This window comes from Phaseolus vulgaris, chromosome 8 (genome assembly GCF_000499845.2).
Source record: "Phaseolus vulgaris cultivar G19833 chromosome 8, P. vulgaris v2.0, whole genome shotgun sequence".
NCBI lineage: Eukaryota > Viridiplantae > Streptophyta > Magnoliopsida > Fabales > Fabaceae > Phaseolus > Phaseolus vulgaris.
In genome coordinates, this window is record NC_023752.2 from 54,141,724 (window position 1) to 54,157,899 (window position 16,176).

Sequence of the window (16,176 nt, forward strand, 5' to 3'; positions counted from 1 at the left end):
GTATATAATAGAATAAGTTGAGATAATTACTTTTTTCAGCTGATCCCACTAAGATTGATGATTAAATCATAGAAAAAAAATAGAGAATAAAGAATCTTTAGGATAAAGAAAATAAAAAATCTTTAAAGACATTTTAGAGTAAAATAAACTTACTCTGTTTAAAAATCTGATTGGATAGAGATGTTGCTTAACTCGTGAAATCTTTATTTGGGATAAGAAAGTTTAAACATATCTTCCAATTCATAAAAAAATTTGGTATGTATCTTAAATTTTAGTATTAAACTTACTTATCGTTCTTAATTAAGTAAAACAACGGTTAAATCTATATATTACAAAAAAAGAACCTTAATTTTAAACCAAAATTTCAACATAAATCTATTTCAGCCATTAAAATAACATATGAAATAAGGATGGATTAAAATCAAACTAACTATAGCATATTTAGATAAAAAAAAATATAAAAGGCAATTAATTTTTAAAAAATAATTTATTGTACAATATGTTTTGAATAAAAAATTTCAAAAGAAAATGAAATTCTAACATTCCAGAAAAGTAAACATAATTACTTAAAATTGAAAATTGAAAATATATTCTAAAATAAAAAAATGATATTTTTATATTCATAAATTTTTTTATTAATGTTAATAAAGTTATTTTTATATTTAAATTATTAAAATTATTTTACTATTGTTATTACTGTTAATTATTATTATTTTCATTCAATATAAATAAAGTATTAGAAATATTTATTTTTCATAAATGTTAATTAGATTATTTTTATTAAAATTGTTTTAATAATGTCTTTAGTGACGTAAAACTCTTTTTTTTTTTCTTAATTATAAAGTTCAGTTCTTCTTTAATATAATCTTACACTTTCCCACACCTCAGAAAGGTAATAAAATGTATAATAAATTTCAATCAGTTTTAATATTTAAAAAATGACTTATTCTTAATTATACGAGCCACGAATACTTTATTAAAAAAATAAAATTTAATAAATTTATATTGTCTTGACTAAATAAAATATTTAAAATAAAATCATGTAAAATTTAAATATCTAACAAAATGTGAAATTTCCTATAAGATAAGAGAAATCCCTTCAGTTATATGTTCTATATGTTTAACATAAACATTCATGGTTGCTGCAAGAGGTCAACCAGCTTCACTATAAATATAATGACAAGAAATTTACAAGTTTACAGCTAAAAAAAGAAATTATGTACAAAATTTCGGAAACAAGAACATGGGCATACAAGCCAAGTTGAAGGCTCTCAAAAATATTGAATCAACGCCATATCTAATCTTCCATAACCGGTCCATCTACAAAACTTCTCCAAGAGCGTTGTCAATTACATCAATTGGCTCGGAAATCCTATTTTCAATCATGTTAAAACTACTGATAAATTTTTTACTTGTTATATACATCAGATAGCAATTTCTGTTGATCTTTACGCAGCCCAGAGAACCACTTCCTCAAAGTTTCAGCGTTGTCAGAAATAGATTTAGAATAAGCTGAAAGATTGATGTTGGTGTGAAAAAGGGATTCAAAATCAAGAGGTAGAAGGCCAAACAGAGCACTGGCAGTGGCAAATTGAAGAGAAAGGTCTGCTTTCACGGAAGAGGTGCGACAAAAATAAGTACACAAATAACATCTCAAGTTCCCAACACCTTGATCTTCAAATCCACCAACATCAACTCCAGTCCTGAAATTTACATTTATCACTGTTAGAACACAAACAATAATTATGTGAAAGAATCCTTCTTTGTTGAAACAAATACCATCAAATCATATCATATTTTAATGTCGAATATCAAGAGAAATCACTTATTTGTGTATCTTACGCCTAAGGGTGCTACCCCGAAATTGGGATTTAGTGTTCAGAAATAAAAAAAAATCATTATTTCCTTTAAGACAACTCTAAATGATCTTAATTGTAAGTAATAAGCCATGCATATATCCTCTCAATTTCTCACTCTCATGAAACATAAATATATCCTCTATTCGTACAAACATACGTTTCACATTATGCATGAGTGATTGGTAACAATAACAATATCAACGTGACCAATTTACCTTCCAAGCTGACCTAGAAGAACAATTATACGAATAGCAAAGTTCTCCTCTACACATGAGTCGAGTATATTCAGCAGCTGAGGAACAAGTTTCATACCAACCCAGTGCCAGCTCTGTATTAGGAAAAGAAAACATGAAATCAGGATTGATTATGATGAAATCACCTAAACAATGAGAAGTCGAGAACAGTATAGCTCTCAACCACGCAAAAACTCAGGCCTTGGCAAGAAGCCACTTATTTCAGCAAATGATAGTGAATAACACGAGTGACATCACATTCAAGAAACATTTTCATGGTCAATTTCACATTGTATAATTCTATTAATTTCAGTATGAGATCAATTCTAAAGAAAAGACTGTCACTAATTTTTGGAAGGTGAATTACTCCATAAATTTAGAACTTGATAAAAAAGAAATTATAGATCACGGTCAATAATGAGAATAATACCATTTTGTTTGCTACCAGTTCCACCAGAGACAGGACATTACTCAGGCAACAACAGTCGACAGTTTTAAGGGTGTCAGGTTGAGTTGCAGAAATCAGGCATTTTTTTGAACAGGGCACATCATAGTTCTTGTCAATTGCACATTGAACTTCCATGAACCCAGATTCTGACAAATCCACTCGTTTTATCTCTTCCAAGAGCAAGCATGCAACTGCATCAATGGATTCAGCACCTTCCAAGAATGGGCATTTAGCATTCATACACAATTCAGCATGCAGTTGATTTATTGAAGGAAGACAGACAGTAGCAACAGATAGTCTCCCATTCTCAAGAAACATAATTATAGACTTCAAAACAGTCACCGTTAAACCAAAATTATCCTTGTTAAAAAACTTCTCTCCACCCAGATAAGAAAAAATATGGAGAATAGTCAACACCATCAAAGAATCCAACTTGCATGATCGAAGAATATGATAAGAAGCATCACAGATAAATCCAACATAATCAGTTGCAGCACATACTGATGCTAATATAATACTTGCTGCCACCAATTGTTCACTTGAAGCTGCATCAGATGATATCTCATTAACACAATTCACAAAATCAGTGGCTCTCAAATCAGAAGACAGAGTTTCAGCATCTACTCTATTGTTTACTATAATTTTTCCCTGTATAAGAAAATCTTCAATGAGGCCAAGCAGCTCATGCAAAGAATAATTCTCTACAAACAGGATTCTTGTCTCTGCATCAGTCATAACTGAGGAAAAAGATGTGAACTTTCGTCAAATTAAATTCAAGTTCAATGAAGTGCAAATAACATAATATTATATAGAATCAAAAACATTATTTTAATGTTGAGCAAATGGAAGTTGATCATGAAATAGATTAGAAAACCTGTGCAGATATGTTCAGAATAAGATCGCACGCAGTGGAATGATTTCCCATCCCAGAGTCTCCCAAATGTCTCTGTTGTCGTCATGGAAAAATTGAACAGCATAAGTGTTAACAGCACTGAAACCCTCTCCCTGAGAAATTAAAAAAGTAATAATAATAAAATTAATATCAACACCACCATTAGTCTACCTGATTAGTTTGTTTCAACAAGGAAAGCAAAATACTGAAACAAAATGTATGGAAGGTGTTCAACAGCATTGACCTCATACTATCAAAAAGAGCATGAGACACTTACTTCTGTGTGAGCTTTTCTTCCATTTTAAGTGCAGTTAATATGTTATTAACCGCCCAGCCTCTTTGAGTAGCCAAATTGCACTGAGCTATACAACTTTTTGTAGCAGTAAATATCCTTGATATGATATTACTATCCTCAACATTTGAAAAGAGAACACAAAATTCAGGAAGTTTGTTGTTTAAAGATCTTATTCCATCCTCCACCGGAAAAGCACTCCTTGAATTTTCTGTAGTGTGCACAAGTGAATTACAAGAAACTCCACAATCATCATATTTTTGTGCACTAGAAATGAATTCAACATTAATTACATCAGAGGGAGGTGAAATGAACAGGTCTGCTCTTGAACTCAACACGTTGTCTGGGAGTGATTTATGTAGAGAGGGAATCGTCAAATTATCCTCTTCAAATATTTCATGAAACTCAATGTCAGGAAGAGATGGAGACAAGGGAAGATCCATTGCTTTTCTATAGCATTCCTCACTGAAAGCATTTTCTAATTCTAATAATTTCATATAACTTTCATCAGGCACTTTATCAAAATTAATTATGGAATCGAAACTATTTGCAACATCACATATTCTCTCCCCACATGCTTGAGTGGTTTCTAAAGTACGTGGAGCAGGGCAGGAAGTCTGTCTACAGACATTTGCATCATCATAGACCTCACTGTTGGTCTCTGTCGTTGCTTTCTTCTCATCCCTGTTAATCCAAGATATCATGTCCACTTTTTCCCTTCGAGATTTCTTTCTCTTCTTGTGGGCCCTTTTATTCTCTTCCTGTAAATTATTAGGATTATGAAGTGCCACTTTCCCTCCTAAGCATTTGCCAAGTTTTCTATACAACAAACCATGAAAATCAGAGAGTTTCTCAGAAGACAAATTTGCAATATATTCAACTGTATCATGCATTCTTTTCCTCTTCCTGTGCTGCACATCAACAGATTTATCAGATGGGTTGCACATGTTTTGTTTAGCATTAAAGATCTCCTGAGTCAATTGTGCTGAAGCAGTAACTGGAAAAATGCTTGCATCCTGTGAGCCCATCAACTGTCCATCAGAAAAAGATTCTGTACTGGAATTTATAGCAGAACTCTGTAACTTTGTTTGGTTGGATCCTCTAACCAGAGGCTCCAATTTAGAACCAATACCTGTGATAGATTCAGAGCAATTTCCACCAGGAGTGAGGTGTGGAGTGCTATTCTGCATGTTCTTCCTCAATGGATCACTTGCATCCATCATTGTGCAGCAAGGCTTCAGAACCTCATTGTCAAATTGGCTAAGAATCTCAGACAAATTTAGCTTGCCAATTTGTCTAATGACATTTAAATTCTGCATGTCTAGTATATTCTCATACTGCAAAAGATGAAAATAGTTACGTCGTGCGTATACAACAAAAACATGAAGTAAAAAGAGAGCCAACAAAAGAAATTTAAAACAAATCCCTAATTATATGAATTCAGACATGTAACCAAGTACCATCTAACTACTAAACAATTATTTCGTTCTGATATATAATATAACAACCCAAATAATTATGTATTGCTTTCAGGGATACTGAAAATTTCCCAAAGTTAACTAATCTTTTGGTGCTACTGTTATATGATCATAAAACCAAAGATTGCAATAATTCAGGGGACAACAACCAATAAGTTCATAACCAATTGTCCATAACATAAGTAGTCTCACTTTAATCTGCATATGAGAGTAATCCAGGACGAAATCATTGGCTTCAAAAGTGTGCATGATTTCAACCAGGAGATGAGATAAAAAATGGCAAAATAGAAAAAATACTCAAATATTATACATAACCGTAAACAATCTGTCCGTGAAACCAACCTTTGTTTGGTCATGCTTACTTCCAGCAACAGGTGAAAAGGATGCATCAAGCATATCAACGCGGTGTAGAAATTGAATGAAATCAACCTTTAGACGGCCTAATTCGTTCCGCAAAATGTCATACCGACTTGCTTCTAACTTATATTTTTGCCTTGTATGCTTTGCTCGTAGCTTTTCCAGCTTAAGTTTATTTTTCAAAAGCTTCATTTTTGTACTTTCAGCTTTAACCTTGTTGTCAGCAGCCATTTCAACAGGCTTTGTCAAGGATGAGAGTTCATGGATCTTCTGTTTGAAATCCTCAATTGTCTGCTTATCCTCTTCTAACTGCTGAGACATCTGAACAGCAAGGCATTTCTCTTTCATGAACTTGTTCCAGTTATCCTCAGCAAGTGCCTTCTGCTCCTCTAGTTTAACCATCTCAGCATCTGCACACCTTTTTTCCTTGTCAACCTTTTGTTTTTCTACCTCTAACTTTTCATTTGCTCTTGCCATTGCTGAATCAGCCTTTCTTTTTTCTGCTAATAGTTTGTTCTTATCAGCTTCAAACTTTTTGGTTGCCTCTTTAAACATAGATATCTCCGACACCAACTTTGTTTTTGCTTCATTAACCTGTTTCTCCAATTGACCAATTTGAATCCTATACTTCTCCCCCTCAACTCTGGCAATCTCCCCCTTTTCAGCAGCCTTCTTCTTCTCCTCTTCTAGTAACTTGCAAGCAGCAGAAGCTTTCTTCCTCTCAGAATCGGCCATTCTCTTCTTCTCCTCTAGAAGCTCCTTCAATCTACAGGTTTCTTTTTCCTTTTCAGCAACCTTATTTTTCTCTTCTCCAAGTAGCTTGCAAACTTCATTGTCTTTCTTCCTCTCAGAATCAGTCCTTCTTTTCTTCTCCTCTAGAAGCTCCCTCAATCTACCTATTTCCTTTTCCTTTTCAGCAACCTTATTCTTCTCTTCTACAAGTAACTTGCAAACTTCATTGTCTTTCTTCCTCTCAGAATCATCCCTTCTCTTCTCTGACTCTATAAGCTCCTTCAATCTGCTAATCTCCTTTTCCTTTTCAGCAACCTTCTTCTCCTCTTCTCCAAGTAACTTGCAAACTTCATTGTCTTTCTTCCTCTCAAAATCATCCCTTCTCTTCTCTGCCTCCATAAGCTCCTTCAATCTACTAATCTCCTTTTCCTTTTCAAAAACTTTATTCTTCTCTTCTTCAAGTAACTTGCAAACTTCATTGTCTTTCTTCCTCTCAGAATCATCCCTTCTCTTCTCTGCCTCAATAAACTCATTCAATCTACTAATTTCCTTTTCCTTTTCAGCAACCTTATTCTTCTCTTCTCCAAGTAACTTCCAAACTTCATTGTCTTTCTTCCTCTCAGAATCATCCCTTCTCTTCTCTGACTCTATAAGCTCCTTCAATCTACTAATCTCCTTTTCCTTTTCAGCAACCTTCTTCTTCTCTTCTCCAAGTAACTTGCAAACATCATTGTCTTTCTTCCTCTCAGAATCATCCCTTCTCTTCTCTGCCTCGATAAGCTCCTTCAATCTACTAATCTCCTTTTCCTTTTCAAAAACCTTATTCTTCTCTTCTCCAAGTAACTTCCGTACTTCAGCATCTTTATTCCTCTCAGAATCAGCGCTCCTCTTTTCTGTCTCTATAAGCTCCTTCAGTCTACTGATTTCATTTTCCTTTTCAGCAGCTTTCTTCTTCTCTTCTCCTACCAACTTGCACGCTTCAGCAGCTTTCTTACTCTCTGAATTAACCCTCCTCTTCTCCACATCTAAAAGCCCTTTCAACCTACCGATTTCCTTTTCCTTTTCAGCAGCCTTAGTCTTCTCATCTTCTAGCAATTTGCAAGCTTCGGCAGCTTTCTTCATCTCAGAATCAGCCCTTCCATTTTCCACCTCAAGCAGCTCCTTCAATCTACTAATTTCCTTTTCCCTATCAGCTTGTAAGGTCCCATTCTCATCCCCACGGCCGCTGCACCCCTGCTGTGTTTTGGGAGTATCAATCTGAGGCTCAAAGCTGGAACTTTCACTCCCTAAGGATACCCTAGCAGCAGTAAATTCCCCCAATTTATCCCCTCTTTCCACTTTGACCCCACATGCTGCAGAGAATAACATCACATACATTACTAGCATATTCAACATTCCCTCAAATAAACTAAACTGATAGCATATGCATACTCCGAACATAACCAGATAATGCCTTATACCCCAAATCTTAGAAATTTAACATATTACTTACCGTTGGTACTGCGGGACTGGATTTCGTTGATTTTGATTTCAAGAACCTTGACGGCTTGTCGCAGAGCATTGCGCGATTCCTGCACCTTCGAGTATTTCTTCTTCCACTGCGTATAAAGAGAAAAAAAAGATACATGGTTAAAATCGAAAGCGTAGCAAAATAAATGGAGGTGTGAAGGGAAGAGGTACTACGTGGTCACAACAGGGATTTTTGGAATCGGATTTCAGTGTCTGATCTCGATTCATAGACAATGTCATCTTCGCAATGCAGTAAAATGAAACGAACGACACTAAGAGCCGGTGACGGTGGTGACGGTGGTTGTGGCGGTGAAGTAAACCCTAAACCCCATAGCCGAGAGTTTGCACAGCTTCAATATTGAATCTGGAGAGTTTAATTCACCCTTATTAATGTGAATTCTTCGGTTGCAATTAAAAATACAAGAAAAAACAAATAATACAGAAATTCACATTTAAATCTTAATAAACAAGAAACAAAAATATTCATTCATTTTGGCCATTGGACAAAAAAGGAATAAAAAAATATTCTAGAAAATAAATTACAAAATCGAATCATTTTTATTCTTCTTTTCTATTAAAATAGGTCATACTATTTTGTAAGTCTAATAAAATATGCTTAATATGTCAATTTTAATTTATTTTGTAAAAATATTATCATAAGATGAATTTTTTTCATCCATAGAAACCAGCACACGTCTGATTATAAATGTATTTATAATAATAACTCACATTTTTTTTTCAATTAACTGAACTATTATCTAATTACTATATTAGCCATATTTTTTAAAATTTATTTGGTGAAATGGTTGTGACTAGATAAATATCATATATTAATTAATAATATAATGAGGAAATTGGATTGTTTGTTTGATATATGTATTGATTATAATGATTAAAATTTGTAAAAGTTGTACCAAATAAGATGCATTTGAATAAATGCTATTTGTGAAATAAAATGCATTCAGAAGAGTTTATATAATTAATTTACTAGGAGGGTGAAGCAATTCCAAAAAATATCTCCAAAAGTATTTATTCTTGGTTAAGTAAGTATTAATTGATCCATGATTAGCTAGTTTATGAATTATGTTTTTGGTAAAATTAAGTATTAGATAAGTTATTTCATGTAAATTGTAATTGAAATTGGTAAATGAAATTTTGATAATTTAATTTTATATTAATAAGTGAGTTTAAAAATAATTTATCCAAAAAAAAAGTTGAATGTTGAATCATAGAATACAGAGAGAAGGTTGAGAATGTGGAGACAACGTTGGCATTAGCATGCTTCTACGCTGTTGCTGTTGCTGCTTTCCATTGAAGACGAAGGTGTTGCTGTCACTGTCACTGTCACTGTCACCACTCTCCAACAACACTCGCCTCTTCTCTTCTGCGGCTTCTTCAACTGCAGCCATCACAATCACACCTTCAATCTTGAAACAATGCAACTCTCTAACCCAGGTAAAAGTGTGGCATCAGCAGAGCATCGTGCAGGGCCTTCTGCATTTGGTCACGGACCTAATCGGCGCATACATGGCCTGCAATTCAACTGCCACCGCCATTCTGCTTCTAGAGCGCCTCCCTCCATCGCCGTCTTCCGTTTTCTGGTGGAACCAACTCATAAGACGCGCCCTTCACCTCGGAACTCCTCGCAAAGTTTTCGCTCTCTTCCGGCGGATGAAGTCACTGGGGTGGACCCCTGACCACTATACCTACCCTTTTCTCTTCAAAGGTTGTTCCTTTCTTTCCCTCGGTGCTTCCCTCCATGCTACCGTCGCACGATCTGGCTTTGCTTCCAATGTGTTCGTTTGCAATGCGCTGGTCTCCATGTATGGGAAGTGTGGAGCCCTCAGCCACGCACACCAGGTGTTCGATGATTTGTGTCAGTGGGGTATTCAGGACTTGGTGTCGTGGAATTCTATTGTGTCTGCTTATATGGGGGCCTCCGATGCAAAGACTTCACTTTTATTGTTTCGTAAAATGACTAGACTGAATTTGATGTCCCCGGACGTGATCAGCCTCGTTAACATACTTCCTGCTTGTGCTTCCCTGGCTGCCTTGCTGCATGGCAGAGAGGTTCATGGGTTTGCTATCAGAAGTGGGTTGGTGGATGATGTTTTTGTGGGAAATGCTGTGGTTGATATGTATGCTAAGTGTGGGGAGGTGGAGGAGGCCAATAAGGTTTTCCAGAGGATGGTGTTTAAAGATGTTGTTTCTTGGAACGCCATGGTGACTGGCTATTCTCAAGCTGGCAGATTGGAACATGCTCTTTCTTTGTTTGAGAGGATGCGGGAGGAAGACATTGAGCTAGATGTTGTGACTTGGACAGCTGTTATCACAGGGTATGCGCAGCGAGGACAGGGTTGTGAAGCTTTGGATGTGTTTAGGCAGATGTGCAGTTGTGGTTCTCGTCCGAATGTGGTCACTCTCGTCTCGTTACTTTCAGCTTGTGCCTCTGTTGGGGCATTGCTCCATGGGAAAGAAACTCATTGCTATGCCATCAAATCTATTCTCAGCTTAGATGGACCTGATCCTGGGGATGATGATTTGAAGGTGATTAATGGTCTAATTGACATGTATGCTAAATGCCAAAGCACAGAGGTGGCTAGAAAAATGTTTGATTCAGTATCTTCAAAAGATAGAGACGTGGTTACCTGGACTGTGATGATTGGTGGGTATGCCCAACATGGTGATGCCAATCATGCTCTACAGCTTTTCTCCGAAATGTTTTATAAGTATATAAAGCCTAATGATTTCACTTTATCATGTGCCCTTGTGGCCTGTGCTCGTTTGTCAGCATTGAGGTTTGGAAGGCAAATCCATGCTTATGTGTTGCGCAATTGCTATGGGTCTGTTGTGCTGTTTGTGGCAAATTGTCTTATAGACATGTATTCCAAATGTGGAGATGTGGATACCGCTCAGATTGTTTTTGACAACATGCCACACAGAAATGCTGTCTCTTGGACGTCTTTAATGACTGGATACGGCATGCATGGACGTGGTGAAGATGCTGTCCAGGTTTTTGATGAGATGAGGAAAGTGTCTCTAGTGCCTGATGGCATAACCTTTCTTGTTTTGCTTTATGCTTGTAGTCATTCGGGAATGGTGGATCAGGGTACTGATTTCTTTAATAGAATGAGGAAGGAATTTGGGGTAGATCCTGGACCGGAGCATTATGCTTGCATGGTTGATCTCTGGGGTCGCGCTGGTCGGTTAGGAGAAGCTATGAAGCTCATTGATGAAATGCCTGTGGAACCAACCCCAGTAGTGTGGGTGGCCTTGCTCAGTGCTTGTCGGTTACATTCGAATGTGGAAGTTGGGGAACTTGCGGCAAAGCGTTTGTTAGAATTGGAATCAGGGAATGATGGGTCATACACTTTGCTTTCAAACATATACGCCAATGCCAGTCGCTGGAAAGACGTAGCTAGGATCAGATATATGATGAAACGTAGTGGAATCAAGAAAAGACCTGGTTGCAGCTGGGTGGAAGGAAGGAAAGGCGTTGCAACCTTTTTTGTTGGAGACAGATCTCACTCACAGTCTCAACAGATATATGAAACACTTGCAGACTTGATTCACCGCATTAAAGCCATTGGTTATGTTCCTCAGACAAGTTTTGCTCTCCATGATGTTGATGATGAAGAAAAGGGTGACCTGCTTTCTGAACATAGTGAGAAGTTGGCTCTTGCCTATGGCATTCTAACATTACCACCAGCTGCACCCATTCGAATCACCAAGAATTTACGCATCTGTGGTGATTGCCACTCTGCCATAACCTACATATCCAAGATTATTGAACATGAGATCATCCTGAGAGATTCAAGTCGCTTCCATCATTTCAGAAATGGATCCTGCTCATGTAAAGGCTACTGGTGACAAAGAAATCAACCCATTCCATTTAATTTATGACATTTTTGCTACGAGAGAGGTAATTTTATTATTTTACTATACTAATGAGAAATGTACAATGGTCCTTTATGTAATTAGAAGGAAACTATTAGAATCAACCTAACAGTAGAAAAATTTAGTAATTTATATGAATTCTTACATCCTAATTTTATGATTACACAGAAAAATCTTTGTATATATATATATATATATCTTTTTTCTAAGATAATAACCGTAGCCTTTGTGATTGGGATTTATTGTTTAATAGAATATATCAGGGTTGTGTATTGCGATGGAAAATTTGATGTGAAGTGAAATATAAAAATATAAAAAAATCAAAGAAACTAATTTTGCTATAAGGAATATGAAATTCTAGAAAAATTCATATAAAGAGTTAAACTAAAATATATAAGAATAAATGGAGAAACACGAAATCATAACTGATTTCTGTAGTGTAAATGCAATGTGTAAGATTATTTTCATTCCAATAAACATTGGAACTCATTGTCTGGAATTGATAGTGCGTATATTAACGTGAAAATTATGGATTTTATAGGTTTTTAAGGGGACATTGCCTCTTAAAAGTGACCAGTCTATCATTGTAATATGTGTTGAAACAAATAAAGAACATTGAAGCACATGAAAAAGGGGAAAATATAAATACTCGAACTAAAAACTATGCGTGTAGTCTTTTTAAAGGAGAAACTATAATTACGTTAAAATCAACATTTTTAGAGAAGTATAGTAAATTATTGATTAACCTATGCCTGAAATGCAAAAATACTGCAATTTAAATTTGACAACTCCAAAAAAAATCATTTGAAATGTCCTTTAATACAATAAGAAATATTACTTAATAAATTATTTGTTCATAAGAAATATTCTATTAAAAGTTTGTTATTTTTACCTTTTAGAACTCAAGTTGACGAAAACTTGTTTGCCATACTCTCAAGAAAATGGAACAAGAACTAAACTCCCAAATTTCGATTGCAAGAACTAAATAACAGATAATAAATAATAATTTATATAAGCAACTTTTAGAATTTATTGAAATGCAGCCATGTGTTTAGTGGTGTATCTAGTTTCTAGATATGTTTTTTCCTATTCTCTTCCCTTTTAAAACATTGCACCACATATTTTAGTTTATCAACCCAGGAATCAAATTACTAGTGGTGAGTCCTCTTGAGCACGTTCTTCTCATTTATCACTAATACTACAACTATTGATCATGATGACTTGAGTGGACTCATCTACATTCACAAAAGTACTCACTTTACCGTAATCTTCATCTTATTTACCATTTTCTTAGCTACCACTAAGTTGTTTCCTTATTTTCCTTTATTTTTTTGTTTGTTTTTTATTATTCTTAAATGTGTGACAAAAGCACTTAATCATCTTTGGATAATGACAAACCATGATTACTAAAATGCAGTTTCTTGAGCATAACAAAATATATGAATTAGTTCCTCTTTCGCCCAGGAAGAAAACATTTGGTTATCTGTCATTAAAGTTGGACCTACAATGAAGTTGATAATCTCAAAACTCAATTGGTGGCTAAAAGATATACTTAAATATGTGTTTAACTACAGTTATACTCTTTTTTCGATGGCCAAAATGACTATTAACAGGCTTTTCCTTGCCATGGTTAACCATTGGCCCCTTCATCAGTAAGATATTAAAATGTTTTTCTTCGTGGAGATCTAAAAAAGGAAGTCTTCATAACCCAGGAGGAGTCTGGTTTAATTTGTAAGTTATACTATTTTTTAATGTTCTCAAGCAATCTCCACATTGTTCAATCTTTTAGTAAGGCAGATAATTTGTTTTCTATTGTCACATCTGTGTACTTAATAATGTATATTGATGATATAATCATTACAGAAAATGATGCTGCTAAAATATCTCAAGTTAAAAGAACACATACAATCATTTTCAGGCCAAGTATCATCAAAGTCTTACATATTTTTTTGGGAATAGAAATAGTTTTTTCAAAAGAAGGAGTTGTAATCTCTCAAATGAAGTATATGCTCTTAACATTCTAAAAGATATGGGTACAATTAATTGTAAACCAGTGGATTGTCCTATGAATTAGTATCAGAAATTAATGGCAAGAACAAGGAGAAACTTTCTTTGATCCAAAAAGTTATGGAAGATTAGTTGAAAAACTTATTTATCTTACCACTAGACAAGATGTGTCTTTTGTACTTTTTGTGGTGAGTAGACAAGATGTGTCTTTTGTACTTTTTGTGGTGAGTTAGTTTATGCATAATCCTTGTATTGATCATTGAAATGTTGTCATCATATTCTAAGATATCTCAAAAAGACTCCAAGATAATAATTATATTATGAAAATAAAGGAAATACCCAAATCTCTAAATATTATAATGTTGATTGGGTTGATTCTCCTATTCGCAAATGTTCTACTACAAGATATTGTATTTTCTTTGGAAAAAATATTATCTAGTGAAGTTAAGTATAGGATAATTTCTCTAGTCAGCTTATATGGGTAAAACATTTCCTTCAAAGAATTATTTTTTTTCTAAAATTCACCCGATGAAGATGTATTGTAACAAAAAAGTTCTTGTCCAAAGAAATCTGCAGAGATTGTCTGATCAAATGATAAACGTACATATATTCACAAAATTCTTGAGAGGACCTCGGATTGAATTTATTTGTTCTAAGTTTGGCATATATAATTTGTATGCTCTAGCTTGAAGGGGAATGTTCGAATAAGTTGTCTCAAGTAGAATTCATTGAAAAGTTGTTGTGTACTTTGTGCATATATACCTTTTCCTATTCTCTTCTCTTCTCTTCCTTTTCATATATTGTTTCTGATATCCCCAAAGTTATTGTAAAAGCTAATATAAATATGAGAATATAAGAGAGGGAAAATGACTCAATTCCTTATTCTTTTGTATTTTTCTCAAGTGCAACTAACCATTACATAAACAAGGTCACCTATCATAATTTACAGTCATTTGCTGTTGATCTGTATCAAGACTTAGCAAAATCACTACATCTCAACCATTAATGTGAAGTATAATAATGCTGGACCAATGTATACATAAGAAACTTGTAACAAAAAATGGTGCCACCACAAATTTTCAACTAACATTCCTTACATAGGAGAATGTCCTAGTGTAGTGAAAAGACCTCATTGATGCCATGCCATTTCTGGAACTTCTCGACTCTTGTTGACTAGCATAATTATCACAAGAGTTGCTAGAGGTAGAAAGTGTGTGACCTGGGCATAAGTAGAAGGACTAACACCGTTCCCAATTTGCTGCTCTTCTAGTGGAGAGTATTTTTATGTACCACACATTGTTCACAAGCCCCCTGCAAAATTATCAAATGTAAATGATTTTCGGTGCAGAATCAGGAATCAGCTAAATCTAAATTGAAGTACAAAACTTTTAGGCAGGAACCAGCTCATTAATTGATTAAATGTTGATCGAAGTGAAAACATAAAGTAACAATTTAAGCAATTTTCGTGAGCCAAATCATTCCTTGGTTTTGCTATAAACAACTGTCAAACGTGATATGGATAAGGATCTTCAGAAGTAGTGGAAGAGCTAGAGAGGATAATTTGTATATGATTAACAGCTATATACTCAACCTTTGTAATGATTCTTAACACAGTTTTCATATTATTCATGCAAAACAAAAAATTAGACCGACTAAGGTTGACTAAAATTTAAAAATTACAACAGTAATGCTACGTTGAAGACTTGAAACAAATTTGACCAAACAAGCAAAGAAGCCAAGCCAACCAAATAAGGATGTGACGGTATGCAACAAGACAGAAGTAGAAATAGCACAGCCAACTTATTCATGTTATAATGTAATTAAATTACTGCTTAGAAACCTATGCCCTGCTTCCAATGCTATTCCAACTAATGTTTTGCCTGATAAAATGAAAGATCACTGATTTGAGTATATCAAATATGCAAAGACCATCAGAGCTGTTATTCTTTACCAGTAATTATGTGCAGCAGCATAAAGTGGACAAAAAAATGTAGACACAGGGACCACAAATAAATTATATAAAAAAAATTCACTCAAACAAACCTTGAAATGTGAGCAAATTTCCATTCATTATCATGAACATCTCTGGCTATTAGTTCTCTAGGCAGGAGGCTGCCGTGTGTAATCCTGAGAAACAAATTAAAGAAACATATAACAGACAATATCACTATGTGAATATGACTTACAAGAGGAAGGGAAGACTTTTTTCAGCTGCTCTTCGAGGAAAAGAAAATCCTCCATGAGTACTGGTATTGCTTGCTGGGATTGCTCAATTCAGCAGGCAGAAGATACACCACCTTTTGCTCTTGCAGCAAAATAAATAATGTCAAGATGTGATACAAAAATTAAAAATAAAATAGAACAAGGTGGCAAATAATAGAAAAGTACAGGACTTAGTGGTTGCAGTCATTTGCACATGTGCTTCTCTTGCTTCAGCATCAAGATGCATGCTTTAAAGGTTCAAAATGCAAG

General features: G+C 34.8%; 2 protein-coding genes and 1 long non-coding RNA gene across 3 annotated transcripts; 1 reads left to right on the forward strand and 2 right to left on the reverse strand.

The window, feature by feature from the left end:
• Positions 1-1,139: 1,139 nt before the first annotated feature.
• Positions 1,140-8,261, reverse strand: LOC137823918 (uncharacterized). Its single transcript, XM_068629263.1, has 8 exons — positions 7,975-8,261; positions 7,784-7,889; positions 5,545-7,643; positions 3,710-5,061; positions 3,415-3,545; positions 2,523-3,277; positions 2,075-2,187; positions 1,140-1,703 (listed from the first exon to the last, which is right to left on the reverse strand). Exons 1-8 carry the CDS (start codon positions 8,038-8,040, stop codon positions 1,409-1,411), a joined length of 4,917 nt encoding a protein of 1,638 aa, XP_068485364.1. The 5' UTR covers positions 8,041-8,261; the 3' UTR covers positions 1,140-1,408.
• A 731-nt stretch (positions 8,262-8,992) lies between these two features.
• LOC137826031 (pentatricopeptide repeat-containing protein At5g16860) lies at positions 8,993-11,849 on the forward strand. The gene has a single exon (XM_068631875.1). The coding sequence runs from the start codon at positions 9,079-9,081 to the stop codon at positions 11,668-11,670; it is 2,592 nt and encodes an 863-aa protein (XP_068487976.1). The 5' UTR covers positions 8,993-9,078; the 3' UTR covers positions 11,671-11,849.
• A 2,722-nt stretch (positions 11,850-14,571) lies between these two features.
• On the reverse strand, positions 14,572-15,996 carry LOC137826032 (uncharacterized). Its single transcript, XR_011083394.1, has 2 exons — positions 15,748-15,996; positions 14,572-15,015 (listed from the first exon to the last, which is right to left on the reverse strand). It is a non-coding gene; the product is annotated as an uncharacterized lncRNA (long non-coding RNA).
• Between the last annotated feature and the right edge of the window lie 180 nt (positions 15,997-16,176).